At 36.6% G+C, this 19922-nt stretch overlaps 1 protein-coding gene across 2 annotated transcripts in view; it reads left to right on the top strand.

The window, feature by feature from the left end:
• LOC121314758 (retinoic acid receptor beta-like) overlaps positions 1-19922 on the top strand; it is a 218895-nt gene that overhangs the window by 191190 nt on the left and 7783 nt on the right. For both annotated transcript variants that reach the window (XM_041248407.1, XM_041248408.1), the window contains 2 exons: positions 1654-1814; positions 14155-14331. In XM_041248407.1, the coding sequence (XP_041104341.1) occupies positions 1654-1814; positions 14155-14331 (338 nt within the window). The remainder of the gene's footprint in view (positions 1-1653; positions 1815-14154; positions 14332-19922) is intronic.

Here is a 19922-nt window from a genome sequence, read left to right as displayed (position 1 = left end):
TATTTGTATTCTAACTTTGTTCAGTTTTTCACCTGAACAATATATCTTTATGTATTTCATTACGCTTATACAAACACACAGAAAGTCTGTTTTTTTTCTGTTTTTTTTTTACTGTGAGTAGCTCTCATTGTTTTTTAATAAAATGACAGATTAGTAGGTATGGCATCTTTTTTTAGCGCAGAAAACAACAGAAGCAAAACCCAACGAATTTAAAGTCCAAATGCAACAGGTCCTTGCTTTGAGAACCTTCGATCAATCTTCATTGTACAGGATAATAAAGTAAAGTGAACCCAAACTGTAAAGAAGCCAAAAGCTTTTCATTCTTTTAGGGAATTATGCTGTGTAGAAAAAAGAAAGTGCTACTGCAACGCATCACAACCAGGTTTCATTTGAGATTTTATACAAAATGCCACTTGTACTGTAGGATTACATGTTCTGGCATTTCTTTTTCTGAAATTTGAATTGTGTTGTTCTCAATGTATGTAGTTATGTGCAGTTATGTCGTTGTACTATATACTGGTGGTAAAATTGATCTGGGGAAAATGAATGCACATATAATACAGTAGCTGTGGCTATCGCTCGTAACAAGTTTGTCCACATCCTGCAGCTACGGTATAACAGTTCAGAACCTCTTGGGCACAGAGTCAATGCCACTTAAGGTGAGTGCCGTGCTGTAGGTCGATGTCAAGATCAATCCAGGGCTCTCAACTGGATTGAGATATGGAGATGGGCTTACTGGAGTTGCGTGACATTGGACCTGAATATTTCATGGCATGTAAAGTTCTGCATTCTTTATTTTCTGAAAGGGTCAGGTGTGACAATACCCTATCCTTCAATCCAGAGGGGTCAGGAAATATTTTATAGAACATAGTACGGATTTTCTACAGCAGCCTAATATTAATATCCACAATGACATGTATAATGTTTCCTTTCCCTTGTGTATGAAATCTGTTCAATTCATATCACTGCAATGCACAGAAGAACTGTCAATGGATCTTTCATGATCTACTGTATATAGTATATTGAAAAGTGTATATCCTGCAAAATAAAAACAAAAACTGGTGCTTATACTGAATTGATCGATTAGTAAATGTAATAAAATACTCTTTTTATGTATGACCTGCTCTTTCTTTTGCATCAGATGTGATGTCCTGGGAAACCAAATGACACACTTTATTATGAGGGCAATTGGTTACAGTCTTTGTTCCATATACAAAGTAACCCACTGTCCTGCACTGAAAAGCATCATTTGGGGAGCAGGCCAGTGGGTTGCTTTGCCAACAAGAAATTGTAGTAACAAGCCTCGTTATAAGATTAAGATTTTAATATTTGAAAAAATAATGCCACTACAGATTACCTGGGTGATTGTGAAATTCTCATTTTGTACTGACACTAATTGCCTGAAATTACATTAAGCTGGCAGGGGGAATCACAGCTAGTCAGAGAATTTTAACAACTTGTTTTTGTGCTGCAGTAATTCTTAACAGTACCTTTTGGAAGCAGCCAAATGGAAATCAACAGGAAATGTGTTCCCTGCACATTGCCAAGGCTGTTTAAAAAGAAGAAAATAAACCTGTGGGGATATTTCTACTGCAGTGGGTGGCGCTGGGGTTGCACTTGTCTCACATGTACAGTAACTGTGTCTTGTTTCAGCTGTTCGAAATGACAGGAATAAAAAGAAGAAAGAGACAGTGAAGCCAGACTGCCCGGAGAGCTATGAACTGACAGTTGAGTTAGAGAACCTCATTGAGAAGATTCGTAAAGCTCATCAGGAAACATTCCCTTCCCTCTGCCAGCTGGGCAAATACACCACAGTAAGTACTAATGCCGGCGGGGATCAGTGTCCACACAGCTCTGGTATGAATGCACTCCCGTGCTGTTACAAGGATATTAATTACACTTTACACCTTGTCGGTTTTTTAAATTCTCTTTTCTTACCTTTTTCTATCAGTTTTTTAATCGGGAACGGCTGGATTGACAGCAATGAAAAGTAAAACCTCTTTTTTTTCTTATGTAAAGAGCAGGTACAATGTTATATGTTGCTCAGCTCAGCCACTGTGCCTCTATGCTGCCTTGGGCTATCCTGTATAGGGGATGTAAAGAACTAAAAGGCTTAAATTATTTGTGACTTTGTTTATAACATTAAACACATAACAATTATTGTGATATTATTATCTTAATTTTTTTCGATCATTTTTTATAGATCATTAAATTGCCTTTAAAATATATATATATATATATATATATATATATATATATATATCTATATATATATATATATATATTATATATAATAGATGGGCCTCAGTGAGTTATAGGAAAAATAATTCCATCTAATTCCATCTAGAGTTTCTGTGATGTCATAAATTATCATAAATCTATAAACTGTCACAGAAACCCAGCTGAAGATGCCCGTCTATTATTTTTCATAATACATGGATACCCTTGTGATGCTAATATTAAAGAAGATGAAGTTCAGCAGTACAGTTGGGTTTTTTTTAAAGGTATTGCTTTATTGCTGTACAGTCGTTCTACCTCGTTATCCGTTAGTGCTTCAGCTTTAATTGTATGATTGCCTTTACCTTGTTTTAATTTCCATTTCTCTCCAGTTTCTCATTGTGTTGATCATTAATGAACATTTCTGTACTGTGGGTGTTGTCGAGTGATTGAAAACGAGACATTTTGTGAGACATTGGTCTCGAGGAATTATCACTTTTTGACATCACTACTGTGGTATTATGTCTTTTTTTCGAACGGCTCAGGATGCAAATATAGCCTTATATATATATATATATATATATATATATATATATATATATATATATATATATATATATATATATATATAATGTTATCCTTATATATATCTGGTTTACATCGCTGGTCATTTATTTTAAATGAACAGCAAACATGTCTGCGGCATTTATTTTAAATTGATCAAAATGACTGCAATGCTTAAGAGGGTGGTCGTTATACGAGGGCGGCCTTTATTACTAATACTATGATTTTCAAACGCTGCAGTATTTTATTACTTGTTTTATGACATTTTAGAAGTATCGCGGTTGCTTATTTTCTGTAATACCATAGCCTACCTGTATGTAGCAGTGTGTGTGGCTAACCTACTTTCACTACAGTGCATTTATCGGTGACATTTACTGAGAGCCTATTAGGTGGAAGTTCGAAGGTCAGGGGAGTACTGTACCAGCAAATCAAGAATGCGTATTGGTTGTTAAGGGGCGGGACAATGCTGGTGTGGCAGTTAAATCCAAGAGTGTGACGTAGATATTTTTCTGCAGCAAAAATTACCTCAGAATATCATTTTGATGTCTGTAAAAACTACAATATATCCTACTATCCTACTTATTTTATTTCTCACGGTAACTTGCTTGTTTGTAATTTCTCTGCAATAGAAACTGAAACTAAATCTTCTCATAGATAGTAAGCACATTGTTTTTATTTCTAAATGAATTACAGTTGAACTAAAAACAAAACAACAAAACCACTGCTGTTCTGTACATAGTTTATCTTGGATTTTCTTTCAGAACTGTACTACCATAAAATAAAATGTGCTTACTATGTGTGTACATTAGTTTGTAATTTGCGTGCTAGATTGAGGCTCCCGTCTGTTCAGGGGCGTTACATGTATATAGTCAGTGTTGCACTTTTATTTGTTTACTGTGTGTGTTTTTTTCAGTAGGGGGAGAAAAAAATCCCTTAATGTTTCTTTATTGATAGCGGCGTTTATTCGAGTGCGACCTCTATTATAAAGCTGATATATGACTGCGGCGTCAATACGAGGGCGTCTTTAATTAGAGGGTGGTATAATACGGTTTATAATACTACAATATAGGGAATATCTATATATATATATATATATATATATATATATATATATATATATATATATATATATATATATACACACACACAAATAAAATACACACAGTGCCTTCAGAAAGTATTCAGACCCCTGACCAATTCTCTCATATTACTGAATTACAAATGGTACATTAAAATTTCATTCTGTTTGATATTTTATTTTTAAACACTGAAACTCAAAATCAATTATTGTAAGGTGACATTGGTTTTATGTTTGGAAATATTTTTAAGAAAAATAAAAAACTGAAATATCTTGCTTGCATAAGTATTCAACTCCCACACATTAATATTTGGTAGAGCCACCTTTCGCTGCAATAACAGCTTGGGGTATGTACCAGCTTTGCACACAGTGTTGGAGTAATTTTGGACCATTCTTGGCAAATTTGCTCCAGGTTGTTCAGGTTGGTTGGACGACGCTTGTGGACCGCAATTTTCAAATAGTGCCACAGATTCTCAATGGGATTGAGATCAGGACTTTGACTGGGCCACTGTAGGACATTCACCTTTGGCCTTGTGCTTGGGATCATTGTCCTGCTGAATGGTGACTTTCCTCCCAAGCTTCAGTTTTTTAGCGGACTGAAGCAGATTCTTTTGCAGTATTTTCCTGTATTTTGCTCCATCCATTCTTATTTCAGTTGTAACAAGATGCCCACTATCTGCTGATGAGAAGCATCCCCACAGCATGATGCTGCCACCACCATACTTCACTGTAGGGATGGTGTGTCTTGAGGCATGGGCAGTGTTAGGTTTGCGCCACACATAGCGCTTTGAATTTTGGCCAAAAAGCTCTATCTTGGTCTCATCTGAGCACAAAACCTTTTCCCACATCTCAGCTGGGTCACTCTCATGCTTTCTGGCAAACTCCAGACGTGCTTTCAGATGGTACTTTTTGAGTAACGGCTTCTTTCTTGCCACCCTCCCATACAGGCCAGTGTTATGCAGAGCTCTTGATATGGTTGACTCGTGCACCATTACTCCACTCCCAGCCACTGAACTCTGCAGCGCCTTCAATGTGATTGTTGGCCTCTCTGTGGCTTCTCTCGCAAATCTCCTTCTTGTTTGAGTGCTGAGTTTTGAGGGACGGCTTTTTCTTGGCATTGCCTTGGTGGTGTGATGCAGCTTCCACTTCTTGATTATTGATCCAACTGTGCTCACTGGGATATCCAAACACTTGGATATTATTTTGTACCCTTTCCCTAATCTATGCATTGTATTACTTTATCTCTAACTTCTGTAGAATGCTCTTTGGTCTTCATTTTCCTTCAGAGTCACAGCCTTACGAATGATCCTTCAACAGTGGGGTTTTTATCCAGAAAATGTAACAACAACTTTAATGGTTCACAGGTGGAGGCCTATGGTAAGGTAATTGTGTCCTCGTTAGGGCAATTTCTTTCATTGGTGCAAACTGGGAGCTTCCACAGCACAGGGGTTGAATACTTATGCAAGCAAGGTATTTCAGTTTTTTATTTTTCTTAAAGATATTTCCCAGCATAAAATCATTGTCACCTTACAATAATTGATTCTGAGTTTCAGTGTTTAAAAATAAAATATAAAACAGAACGAAATTTCAATGTACCATTTGTAACAAAGAAACTACAAAATGATATTGCAAAAATCTACCGGAAGCCAAAATAACAGTATTATTTCATGTTAGATTTAAAAAGGTCACTTTTTTTTTTTTTGTCAGTTTTTTGTTAGGTACAGTGGAACGTCGCATATCCGACCGTCACATAACCATCCTGATCAATTAACTGCCTCGCTAAATAAATAAATAAATATTAAAAGTAGGCTACTAGAGTAATGACATTGGCAGCAAATGCAGCTTCCACAATGGAAACAGAAAGAAAGCGTTATAGCAATCATTCTTTTGGTGTGTTCCCCTTTAAGAGAGGCGGGCTGTGTGCATGTGTCAGTCAGTTACGTGTATCAGTGACGTTTCAGTACACCAGTCGAGAAAGCTTTTTTTATATGCAATGTGTTTATAGGGTGGAGGGCACGCTTGCAAGTAGTGGCAGTGTGTTGTTGTAGCTTTTAAATGCATTTGAATTAAACAAATCAAGCTTCGTAAATGCAATGCTTACCGGCCGTTTGTTTAAAATAGCCGAAGCAACATTCAAACAGAGCTGCTTATCGGCTGTTAGCAATATCAAGAATGAGCACAAAGTACCGTGACAGAGATATTAAGAAAGCAGAACCAGGGAGGCAGGGACTTCTAGAGTTAAGAAAGAAGCCATCAGTTGCAGGTTACTGTACATTTACCGTTTGTTTCACTAACCTATAAATGCGTTTTCTATAGGATGTTCGCAAATACAACTTTTTCACATATCCGCCTATACCCCAGTCAACAGGTTGGATATGCAACGTTGTACTGTATATTTAAAACTACAAAGCGGTTTGTAATTCAATATGTTAACATAACATTATTATTAAGCAGGTTTCATTCAACCCTTTATGAAGCAAAATGTGTTAATTCTATAGGGTGATGCTAAACTTTTGACCACAGCTGTAGATTCGAGCCTGCGAGAACTGTCGCATATTATAAGAAGTGAAGCACAAGTGAAAACTCACACGATGCACCATCGGAGACAGCAGAGGATTGAATGAAATGCACCAAATTTTTAAACAAAATTCTGTTAAGGTTTTTCCAAAAAATATGCTTCTATAAAAATGCTGCCGTTGTCTGGTTGTGTGATTGTGATGTCAGCAACTTGCAGCTCCATTACTACCGTAAGGGACATAGCTGAAGAGGCAGGTGAAAACTGACAACACACCATCATGGCTTCAAGTAACTTTGAAGCTGTTTGTGCAAGTACCACAGCTTTTTTTAATGCTGAAGATTAGCTTCTATAATGATTAAGCCTTGCCTCTGGATGACTGATTGTTCAGGTCGATGGTACAGTATGTGGTACACAAAGCTAAACATAATAACTGTACTGTTTCTATCCCTTTGAATTGACTAGGCTGGTTATATCTGGTCAAATATGGTATTTAAGTAAAATGCATGCTGCAAATACTGAGCGCTGCCTATTTGATTTTGTTCAATACCATCCAGACTTGGGCCTTGTTGACAACTTGAAAGGATTTTACTGGATTTAAACAAAGTATTGCATGCAAAACAAACACATTTTCACTGCTCACATGGATACCCACATGCTTATTTGAAAAGAAAACAGCTACTGTGTCTTAATCTTAAAAATTCAGGAACAAACAGGAGCGAAATGGGAACTGATAAGAATTGTAATAGCCAGCCAGTTCCAAACTGGCTCAGTTCAAACTTGTAAGTGTGTACACAGTATTGGTGACATAAGAAGAGTGTTCAGGGTATAGCAGGACCACTCTCTTAGGGAGCAGTTAAATCACCATGTTTCATCAGTAATGCAATTTTTTTTTTTTCTGAAGAAAGTGGCCAGAACAAAACAAAACAACATATACCATGGCACAGAGTAAGAGTTTAAAGCGCTTTATAATCCGAGTTCAACACAGTATTCATGTGCTCTTGATATTCTTAGACCTTGCAGCAATATTTATTTTTTTTGTTTACAGAAGGAATGACTGAAGGTTATACTGCTGAATGTATTTATTCAATGGACATTGTTTAATGAATGGCAGCTTGTACTATACAATTTACTTTCAAGTTGTCTGCATAGAAGAGAAAGAAAAAAAAGGCTCAATGGCTACGTGCTCCTTGGGCAGTAGTTACTTATCCCTGCCCTTGTTAGATGTAGTCAAAACAACCAATGCAGGCACTCTGCTAAATAACAGGAATTGCTGTAGCAGCCAAGCACATTCGGATCCCCAGAGGCAGCTGTGGGCTCCTGATCAAGGACTTGATAAGAGTCAGCTGGTGACAGAGCTGAGAACTCTGCCCACCATTGATCAGGGAGCTCTCTGAAGATGTACAGGATCAGTTCTTGGTGGTACAGCAGATTTAGAAGTCTTCAGCAAATGGAGATTGAGTTTTGTTTTTCCAATGCAAGAACTCTTGAATAACACTCTTAGCATTCTGATGCTTCAGAAACATAAAATAATTAAATTCAAATTTGTCTAAATTCTGCTCATATCGAATTATTTTTCCTTTTTTTTTTTTTTTGGGGGGGGGGGGGGGGGTTCTAATTTTGTTCAGTTAGCAGCTGTTTTTCTCTGTTCAAATACAGAAGTTAATTAAAGCCAGATTCAAGAGTTCAACCTCCAGAGTTCTACGTAAGGGAATTAGTGTAGGGTCAGAAAACACAAACACCCCCAGATTTAATGGCCTGCTTGTTTTGTGAATTATTACCACTACCTCTCAGTTTGAGTAGTATTTAAACAGTTTGAAAGGAAGACACCCCATTTTTTGCAATGTGCCAAATGTTTTAACTTCTTTAAGGAATGGCAGCTCACACAGATTGTTCAGTGTGTCCAGCTTATAAGAGTAGATACTATTTTCCCTGAACATTACGAGAACATAACTGTATGTTACAAAGCTTGAAAGAAGCAGCTTAGTTGCATGTAGGGGTCTTATACTGAAATCCTACGAAACGAGTTTTGAAACAATAGTGTTTTAAGACCAAAAGCTTAGTAAATCAGGCCCCATGTGTCAGAATCATGTTCTGAAAGGAACCCCTGTGATCCTCTGATGTCATTCAAGTCATCCCAAGAGAGTAAACACTGCCCTGCAGTGTGAAAGAGACTCAGAGAGAGGCTAGCTGGAATCAGAGTTTGACAGTGAGTTTCAGTCAGCGGTTAAAAACTTGAGCCTGAGTTTATCAAACCCTGTCCATGTTAAAATTTAACTCCCTGAGATGCAGCCTTTGAAAGCTACCCTGATTCCAACAGGATAATGCACTCTGTATTCTATTCCAACGCTTTATTTGCAATATAAAGGAATACCTGCTGTACCGGACAGATGTCTGTGTTCAGTTTTGATTTCTTGAGGTACATTGAACATGTATTTTAGAAGCCTGTGTTGAAGGTTGAAAACTTGAAGCTACTTCTGAGATTGAAAAATAAGTTAAGACTTTTTCACAGCACAGTATGGTGTATTGACTTTACTTTAAGGGTTAGGGGTGAGATGTAGGTCACACGCTAACAAAACATAATAATAGTAATTCGGAGCAAGTTTTGTTCTGGTGAGGGATTAAGTGAAAGGAAAGAAGGCTTGCCCTTGTGTATGGATCATTTCCACTGGGTAGATCTTCTGTCCTGTGAACAGACACTTGAGTTATGTAGGGCTATTCAACGTATGGAGACAGCTGTGCTATAGTTAGGGGTTGAAGTAATATTCTAGAATGAGAAAAATTCTAGTTAGTATGGCATGTTGTAGTGTGAAAAATATCCATTTACAGTTTTTTTTTTTTTTCTCTCCCTTTATTGACTATCAGATTACAACTTGGACCAAGTGCAGCCTGTTGTACAGTAATCCCATTTGTTGTGGAATGAAATGTTTGCATAACACAGTTTAAACTGTCTAAAACTGTAGTTAGAATAGCAGCCAGGAAAGTCAAACAGGAATTTGCTGCACACTCTTCATACCATGTAACAACAACAGTGGCATGTGTAACCATGGCGATAGGGATAGTGGGCTAAAGTACATTTGTGTGTATGTCACACTTAAGAGTACATATAGCTGGAGAACTGCTCATTCAATTGCGGTGAAACTTGGTTAGGACATTCTTTGTCACAAGATATCGAGAGTATCAGACTAAGGGGGATATACTGCATATGGAAGAACATGTCCATTTTACATTTTTTTGTATTTAATGTGCCCAATTATTTTACCCCAGATTTAAATAATCCTCCAGCGAGCTACCGGCCTCTGGAGGACAAAGGCTTGCGGTGTCCACTCGGAGAGCCTGGCCAGCAGGGTTTGCTGTAGCGTGATGATAAGAAGCAGTCCCTGCTGGGTTTGCCTCCCTTAGGAATCCCCAGAAATCCCCAGTCGACTCCGCACAGCCAGGACGCGAACCTGCGCTGTATGACACGCCCTGCACACCACGTAGCTGTGCTTTTACCAGGTGAGCCACATGTGGGTCATGTTGATCCACTTGTTTATGTTACTGAGAGACCTAACTTTATGGCGGATTTACCCATGTACGTGTTCATATTTAGAAACCAAGTAAACTCTGACGATTCAACCTGTAATGAGCCGTATGAAAAACAACCTTGAGACGGTTGTTTCTAAAACTTGGCAACTTGTATTGAGTAAAGCTCTGCTAATAAAATTCTGGACAGAATTAGGCATATGTACTTTAACAAGATCACTGAGAATTTGAGTTTACTGTGGTAAACTTTTATATGGGAAATTGTAAACGCCGAGTATGCTTTGAAAATAACCTCCTCAATGGTACATACAAATTTACAAATGGATTGTGAACACGTTGAAACGTATTAACTTGTTTAAAAGAAAGTCAGGTTCGGGCTGATTGTAAGAAACCTGTCAGTGGTTGTCAGCTTGTTAAAGGTATTGTGAGACTGCTGGCTGAGTCTGCAAACGCAATGCTGCTTCACCAGGACGTCTTGGGGAGAAGCCAAGTACATTACCCAGTGTGGGGCCATCTGCCAACTGTTTGTTAGCTTGGCTCGGTGTATCTTTGTCTTAAACCAACACAACTTTTTTCAACTTTGAATATCTATTTAATTCAATGGTACATTGGAATGGGCTGTTACAACTGCAAACATTTAAATTCACTGACATTTTGCAAGATCAATCGAAAAGAGAACATCAGTATGAAAGACCTGGATATTCTGGCATTCATGCAAACCACCTAAATCTCTCACAAAGCTATTTACTTCCATACAGTTTCAGAAATGAGAAAAACACCCACTGACACCAAACCTTGAAATAAACGACTCTGGGTTTGAGTTCAAGGGCTCATGTATTCTAAAGTTATTTGTTTTTCTGCCCCTGTAAACAATGGTGCTAATGACACTTTCAAGAAGGCTTTGTGAATTTCTTTGACTGTTTTATGGTTTAGAGTCAATGAATGTAAAAAGCTAGACACATCATCTCCCTGTGTGTCAGTCTAGCCTATCTGTGCATTTGATGGCTGGCAAAATCTCAGCAGAGATGACACGAGGCATCACATGTTCTGGGAAACCATTTCTTAGAAAACAAACAAACAAATAAACAAATGTCTGTTCACATACTGTACGTCTGCCTTTCAGAAACCCTCCAGTCCTGTGCTGAATTCTTTCAATGTCTGTGTTTTATTGCTGTTACACTGATTAAGGAAAAAAAAAAACATTATTATTATTATTATTATTATTATTATTATTATTATTATTATTATTATTATTATCTCCTTCACATGTGTCAGTGACCTTAACATTGACCACTAACCCAATATGGCTGCCTAGTTGAGGTGACTTAGACTTGTAAGGTAATACAATTGTAAGGATACAATTATTTCTAACATGTTTTAAAATATTAAATTCACAGCTGTCTCTAGTTTTCTGTCTTGCTGTGGAAGTATTACAGTAAAAAAATAATCACCTTGCAGGTACATTCATTTAAATTTTTCATTTAGACTGCTAGCTTTTAGATACTGTTTTTAAATGTGGTATGTCACTGTGTTCTGTGATTCTCTCAGTCACCTTTGATTATTTTATAAAGAAATATGAAAACCCTCCCTAACCGAGGACTTTCAATTCCTAGAGAAACATGCCTAAGGGTGGAGAGAGCTAGCGAGAGATAACTGTTCTCCAAACCACCACAGGAATTTAGGTGCTTATGTCCCAATAAGCACTTAAGCATTAGGAGAGATGAAGATGGCTCCCCACCCACCAGCCCACTGGCCTCTTTCCTGTCAGCTTGTGCTCTCATGCAAGAGCCTGACAATGAGCAGAATAGGAATGCTCTTCTTACTGGCCATGATAAAAAGAGGGCTTATAAAGGTATTCAGTTGTACAGGGTAACAGATGTGAAAGACCTTTATTATCCTGGGGATATAGTGGAGAAGTGCTGTGAAATACTTTATGTTCATCATAACTGTCTCGTTTTCAGTCACTCGACAACACCCACAGTACAGAAATGTTCATTAATGATCAACAAAATGTGACTACGTTAATAAAAATGAGGTAATGCTGGTACATTCGTATTTCAGAGATACTGGAGAGGAATGGGAAATTAAAACAAGGTAAAGGCAATCATCCAAATAAAGCTGAAGCACTAACGGATAACAACATAGAACGTCTGTACAGCACTGAAACACTACGTTTTAAAAAAAATGCACTGCTGAACCTCATCTTTTTTAATACAGCATCACAAGGGTATCCATGTATTATAAAAATAATAGATGGGCTACTTCAATGAGTTAAAGGAAAACAATTATGTTTCGGGTTTCAGTTTATAAATTACTCAACCTTCGGTCTCGTAATTTATGGAAAAAACCCTAGATGGGAATTATTAGATGAAAACCTAGATGGGAATTATTTTCCTGTAACTCGCTGAAGCCCATCTCTCTCTCTCTCTCTCTCTCTCTCTCTCTCTCTCTCTCTCTCTCTCTCTCTCTCTCTCTCTCTCTCTCTCTCTCTCTATATATATATATATATATGTTTTATTTTTCGTATATATGTTTTATATGTGATGTTTATTTTTAAAATAACATGTATTATAAATATTAAAAATTATTTTTTAGGATGTAGTACAAAAGTCGTTCAAAAATCTGTGTCAAGCAAAGTAAATACAGTGCATATAGATATATATATATATATATATTATATATATATATATATATAATAATATATATATATATATATTGTATATATAACAGAGAGAGAGAGAGAGAGAGCGCAAGCGAGAGAGTGAGAGAGCGCAAGTAAGAGCGAGAGAGAGCTCATGGTGACAAATGATGTTTATTTTTTAAAAAGAAATTAACTAACATTGTGTAAGTGTTCCAAAAGAAATAATCTACAAAACTACAAAACATTTACATGAATGAAATCCAACTTGCCATAGACATTTGTTACAATATACCCTACAGGAGAAACATTTAGAGTCAATCATTTGTGTCTGCATTGACTTGTTAATGGTATGAAGTATAAGGGTTACCATAACTACTGTATTCTCCTTGTCTATATTTAGTTTGTATCAGTTGTTTAAGTATTTCTTTTCCTTCAATAAACCATTAAACTGCCCACCTGCAGTGCTCTGCCCCGTTATAGATATTAACCCTAATACAAAACTAAAAATGCAGGTTACAACAGGCACTACCCACTTTGTGGGGATTTGTGTATTTCTAGGATTTTCTTTAAAAAAACCCACACAACCCCAAAAAGGTTTGATTCATAAGTACACTGTATTCAATAATCCCATTCACAATGTCTCATATATTGTGTAAAGTGGGCTCATTATACAGAGCAAGTTATGCAATTTATAGAATATCTTGTAAATACAGCATCATGTATTAAAATGGGGGATATTTTTTGTATCATATACTTCAGTTATATAATATGAATGCTCTTTTAGTACAAAACACATTGTATAGCTACAGCATACACATGAACGTGTTTTTTTATTAGTGACCACACCTGTTCTTTTTTAAAAACCTGCATCAACAGAGATTTAAATTCCTGTTGTAGAATTATCCAACATGAAACGAATTCACTCATGTGCCTGCATAACATACAAATCTGACATATGCTCAGTGTAACTTTTGCACATTGTAGTTTTGAAGTGAATGCCCTGTTCTGTTTTATATAATGTGTTTTATGAAGTGCATAAGCTGCCTGTTTAATTTATAATCAGCCTATATGTGCTCAACTCACAGGTTGTTATTTTTTATGTTAACTTTCATAAAGAAAAATGGTAAGGTAAAGTAGATGTGTTTACCTATATGAATACCCTGCATGAATAAATACAGTAGTAATGGGTGTTTCAGAGACAAAACAGGTTTCCAAGCCTCCATCTGGTTCCGGTCACATCAAAGGGTTCATATCTACCTGTCAGCAAAATCACTTCATTAGCATTTAAGCTTGATTTATTTCAAATGACTGGCACGTAATTAATATTGTGAAAAGGGGTCATTGTTTAAGCATTCGTGTGAGGGAGTGCCTATATGCTTTCGTAAATCTCCTTAACAGCAAATATGCTGTTTGAGATGCCGACTTCACATTCTCCTGTTCCCTAATATTGGTATGCCGTCTTTGTTTTTGGTAAACATATTTTAAGGTTCTCTTGGTCAAGTTTTAATTGTGATAATCTTAGAAAATATAACCCTACAAATGCCAGCCCACTTCAATTGTTCCCCTACGATAAGAGACATGAATCTCACACGGTGCTGTGCTTTTGTCTTACAGAATTCAAGTGCAGATCATCGTGTACGATTAGACCTCGGATTATGGGACAAATTCAGTGAATTGGCCACAAAGTGCATTATTAAAATAGTGGAGTTTGCAAAAAAAGTGCCTGGCTTCACAGGACTGACCATCGCAGACCAGATAACTCTACTTAAAGCTGCCTGTCTAGATATCCTGGTAGGTGTTTTACATTTGTGTTCCTATGCAAAGTTTAATAAAGGACAATAACACTATTTTCATGTCAGACATGTTCTTATATGGCACAGCTTCTAGCCATGTGTACGTGATTAGCCGTATATTGCATTGATGTCTGACACAATAGAAGGCTAAACTTCTAAAAAATGGGAACAACACTGTAAATGTACATCTACAGTACATGTAGAATTATAGTTATGTTTTCCAAGCTGTTAAAAAATCGCACACACTTGCACATACATCGGTGCCAAAAATTAGAAAGGAAGGGGGGAGAAATCAACAAAAAAACAGAAGGGAGACCACATCAAAACAAGGACAACAACTCAGGTAAGACAACCATTAAATGTATTTATCTAAATGCTAGAAGTATCATAAACAAAATTTTAGAACTTGAAGCTACTGCACTAACAAGTAACTATGATGTGATAGGTGTTACAGAAACTTGGTTGTCTGAGAGTGATGGGGACAAATATAATATTTGTGGGTATACACTGTATAGGAAAGACAGGCAGGACAGAAGAGGAGGAGGGGTAGCGCTATACATAAGAAACAGTCTTGAAGCCCAGGTGTTAAACCTGGACAAAGAAAACAAAGCTGAATCAATATGGGTCAGAATAACGGACAAAAATTCAAAGGGCATAATAATAGGAGCATGCTATAGACCGCCGGATTCAGACGGTGAGCAAAATAATCTGTTATACAATGACATTAGAAATGCGTGGAGCAAAGGAGAAGCCATACTAATGGGAGATTTCAACTTCCCCCATATAAAATGGAAAAACCCGGTGGGTAACCCGGTGAAATTGAAATGGTGGAAATGACAAATGACTGCTTCCTAACACAATTTGTCAAGGCACCGACTAGAGGGGAGGCATGCCTTGATTTAGTCTTTTCAAATAACGAAGACAGAATAACTAAAACAGAGGTCAGAGAACCACTAGCAAACTCAGACCACAACATGGTCTCATTTGAAGTGTTTTTTAAAACCCCCAAAGTAATGACTAAAGCTAAGGTTTACAATTTTAGAAAAGCAAACTATGAAGGTATGAAACAGAGACTAACAGAAGTAGATTGGAGTAAAATAGAGAAAACATCCACAGAAAAAGGATGGTTGTTCTTCAAAAATGTAGTACTAGAGGCGCAAAACAATTACATCCCTAAAGTAGACAAATCTAAATGTAAAACTAAATTGCCAAAATGGTTTAATAGATCAATTTAAAAAAATATTCAGCGAAAAAAGGCACTTTACAGAGCATTAAAAAGGGACCAAAAAGAAAGTACACAGAAAGAGTACACGGAACTGCAAACGCAAGTCAAAAAGGAAGTTAGAAAGGCCAAGAGAGAAATAGAAATGAACATTGCTAAGGGGGCTAAAACCAATTCCAAAATGTTTTTCCAATATTACAACAGCAAGAGAACATTCAAAGAGGAGGTTAAATGTCTAAGAGATACAAATGGCAAAATTGTAGATGAAGAAAAAAAAATAGCAAATATATTAAATGATTACTTTTCACAAGTTTTTACAAAGGAAGATACTGACAACATGCCCCACATGTCATCCAGTTCCTATCCAGTTTTAAATAACTTTAGCATAACTGAGGCAGAAGTGTTAAAGGGACTAGGAGCTCTTAAAATAAACAAATCCCCTGGGCCGGATGAGATCCTCCCAGTAGTACTCAAAGAAATGAAAGAAGTAATTTACAAACCGCTAACCAAGATCATGCAGCAGTCTCTTGACACAGGGGTGGTACCGACAGACTGGAAAATTGCAAACGTAATACCGATCCACAAAAAGGGAAACAAAACTGAACCAGGTAACTACAGACCAGTAAGCCTGACTTCTATTATATGCAAACTTATGCAAACTATAATAAGATCCAAAATGGAAAATTACCTATATGGTAACAGGGTCCTGGGAGACAGTCAACATGGTTTTAGGAAAGGGAGATCGTGTCTAACTAACTTGCTTGATTTTTTTGAGGATGCAACATCGATAATGGATAATTGCAAAGCATATGACATGATTTATTTAGATTTCCAGAAAGCTTTTGACAAAGTCCTGCACAAAAGATTAATTCTCAAACTGAACGCAGTAGGGATTCAAGGAAACACATGTACATGGATTAGGGAGTGGTTAACATGTAGAAAACAGAAAGTACTGATTAGAGGAAAAACCTCAGAATGGAGTGTGATAACCAGTGGTGTACCACAGGGATCAGTATTAGGTCCTCTGCTATTCCTAATCTACATTAATGATTTAGATTCTGGTATAGTAAGCAAACTTGTTAAATTTGCAGACGACACAAAAATAGGAGGAGTGGCAAACACTGTTGCAGCAGCAAAGGTCATTCAAAATGATCTAGACAAGATTCAGAACTGGGCAGACACATGGCAAATGACATTTAATAGAGAAAAGTGTAAGGTACTGCACGCAGGAAATAAAAATGTACATTATAAATATCATATGGGAGATACTGAAATTGGAGAAGGAATCTATGAAAAAGACCTAGGACTTTTTGTTTACTCAGAAATGTCTTCATCTAGACAATGTGGGGAAGCTATAAAAAAGGCTAACAAGATGCTCGGATATATTGTGAAAAGTGTTGAATTTAAATCAAGGGAAGTAATGTTAAAACTGTACAATGCACTAGTAAGACCTCATCTTGAATATTGTGTTCAGTTCTGGTCACCTCGCTATAAAAAAGATATTGCTGCTCTAGAAAGAGTGCAAAGAAGAGCGACCAGAATTATTCCGGGCTTAAAAGGCATGTCATATGCAGACAGGCTAAAAGAATTGAATCTGTTCAGTCTTGAACAAAGAAGACTACGTGGCGACCTAATTCAAGCATTCAAAATTCTAAAAGGTATTGACAGTGTTTATCCAAGGGACTTTTTTGACCTGAAAAAAGAAACAAGGACCAGGGGTCACAAATGGAGATTAGACAAAGGGGCATTCAGAACAGAAAATAGGAGGCACTTTTTTACACAGAGAATTGTGAGGGTCTGGAATCAACTCCCCAGTAATGTTGTTGAAGCTGACACCCTGGGATCCTTCAAGAAGCTGCTTGATGAGATTCTGGGATCAATAAGCTACTAACAACCAAACGAGCAAGATGGGCCGAATGGCCTCCTCTCGTTTGTAAACTTTCTTATGTTCTTATGTTCTTATGTTCTTTCAGATAAGTCTTGATGCATTTTTTTTCATATGTGTGGTCTATTTAGCTGAACCAATTTACATGGTTGTCTATATAAAATAAAATAAAATTTAGACTTAATTCACTAAAGTGTTTCTGTTTCTGTTATATAATATATATATATATATATTATATATATATATATATATCTATATATATATTATAATATATATATATAATTATATAGATACATGTATATGTGTGTGTGATGAGTCAACATTTCTGTTCTCCTCAGTGTTTTAACTGTAATTATAACAAAAGGTACTAAATGATACCAAAGTTTTCTTGCTTTACTACACTTTGCTGTGCTTTTACCTTGATATACTATGGTAAACTTTTCTAGGGGGAATTCACCAAATATTAAACCTATTGATAATTTAATCTAAGAGATTCTTTTGTGGAATATATGCTTTTGATTCCACCGGCTGGTTCCTTAGCATTAGTTTTCTCAACGTCTTTAATGTTTTAATGATGCTAATGATCTAAGGAAAAGGATTAAGGTTACTTCTGATTCTATATTTTATTTTAGTATCAAATTGCATAAATGCATTAATAACAGTGAATGCGCTGTTATGTTTAGTCTGTAAGTTAGATCAAATGCTTCAAATTTAAACCCATAGGATCCCTGTCTCTCTTTCAGATCAAGTTACAAACTGATATCTCCCTTAATAAAAAATGCCAACATTTTTCCAAATGCTGGAACACATACAAGACTGTATGCTTTTCCTATAGCCCTGCTAACATAAACTTGATCCATCACGTTGCAGCAGTCAGTCATGGACAGAATTCAAAAGATTTATCAAACAGATAGCTTTTCTCAGCTGTGCCCTGATAAATCACTGTAATCATGTTTTATTCCTCTTTATCTTTCTGTTGTTTTCAGATGTAATGTCAATGCCGCCCTCCACATGTGTCCTCTATAAAATAAATGTTATCTCAGCAGGTGTATAACCTGTTTTATTTTAAACGGCAGTGTCCAGACACATTTCATTTAACATTAATGTGTGGCATCTCTTAAATGCATTTTTCATAGTTTCACCTTTTGTGAAGTCTACCTTTTAAGAAACCAGCCATTGTTGACTTTGGAGTTTGTCGTTCTTGAATTTGTTTATAGCTGAAGGCACACAAGCTTCATCCCTCCGTCAAGCTTTCTAGCCGCCTTCACAGTGTGAACTAAACAGTTCACAACCTGCAGCAGCAGGAAGTTATGCATATCATCTGCAAACTCTGCAGCTATATTTTGAAGAAAGGCAAACCAAAAAAGCAATCAAATGAAACACAGGGCATCTCCTTTATTTGCAATGTACTGAAAACACTGAATAAGAAAGAGGCCTGGTACGAAGGTAAAGCTGCAATAGTTTTTGAAATAAAAGCAAACTACAATTCAATTTAGCTGGCAAAATTAATCAAGAATGGTTGAAAATATATACTGTAAAAACCTTTGTAGTAGTCTATTTTCTAGGTATTCTTAGGGGGTCCTAAAAAGGGTGACTTGACTTATACACCGGTGTTACCCATAGGCTTTTTCCTGAAATTGATGTCTCAAAAATGGGGAGCACTTATACAACATTGCAACTTATGCACTGGTTTTTACGGTAGGTGATTAAATATTCTTGCTAACCAAGATGTATTACAAGAGCTTAATAGTAGCACAGTATATAAAGTATATTTTGGACTATAGCGCAAATAACATGCACTCTTTGTATAATGCACATGAATTGGATGCCTATAAGATAATATTTAGATATAATACAGCACACCTGCTATGTAACCTATTTTGCTATTTCTGTAGATAACACACATAACCTCCTGCAATTCATGAAAGGGTGCAGGTTACAGTTGTAAAATCCCATTATCGTATCCAGTGAGTCAGTGACAGATTTTCAGAAGTGTATCTTCGCTGCCATTTTAATGTTTTCCTTTCTTCTTGCTTCTCATTGTGTTTTGATCTTTGTTTGGGGGGGGGTTCAGAGAAACTGGCAAACGAGAGCTCACTGTCCTATCATGCATTTTAAAAATGTCTTTAAAACGCTCTTAATGTACTCTCTCCAAAAGCTGCTCAATATGCCTGTTGCTGCAATTAATGTGCTAGAGATACATTTGCCTCCCACTCATTTAGAACCTTGCTGCCATGCAGAGATGAAAGTACAGCAACCACCTACAGGATTAGACCTATTAGCAAAAAATGATGCGCTGCTCAGTTGAACAGAGAAGAAACCACAATTGAAGACTTTGTTTTCCAGTAATCTTTATATTTTCTTTAAAGATTAATGTATTAAGGGTATGCGTCACATTTGAAAATGAGCAAAAATGTAGACACTGACAAGTTTACAATAGCTGTATCTAATTTTCTTTCAAAAAACCTAAGGGGTAAAAAGA

The sequence above is a fragment of the Polyodon spathula genome, chromosome 4, assembly GCF_017654505.1.
Source record: "Polyodon spathula isolate WHYD16114869_AA chromosome 4, ASM1765450v1, whole genome shotgun sequence".
Classification (NCBI taxonomy): domain Eukaryota; kingdom Metazoa; phylum Chordata; class Actinopteri; order Acipenseriformes; family Polyodontidae; genus Polyodon; species Polyodon spathula.
Note: the sequence above shows the minus strand (reverse complement) of the source record. Positions and strands in the feature narration are given on the sequence as shown.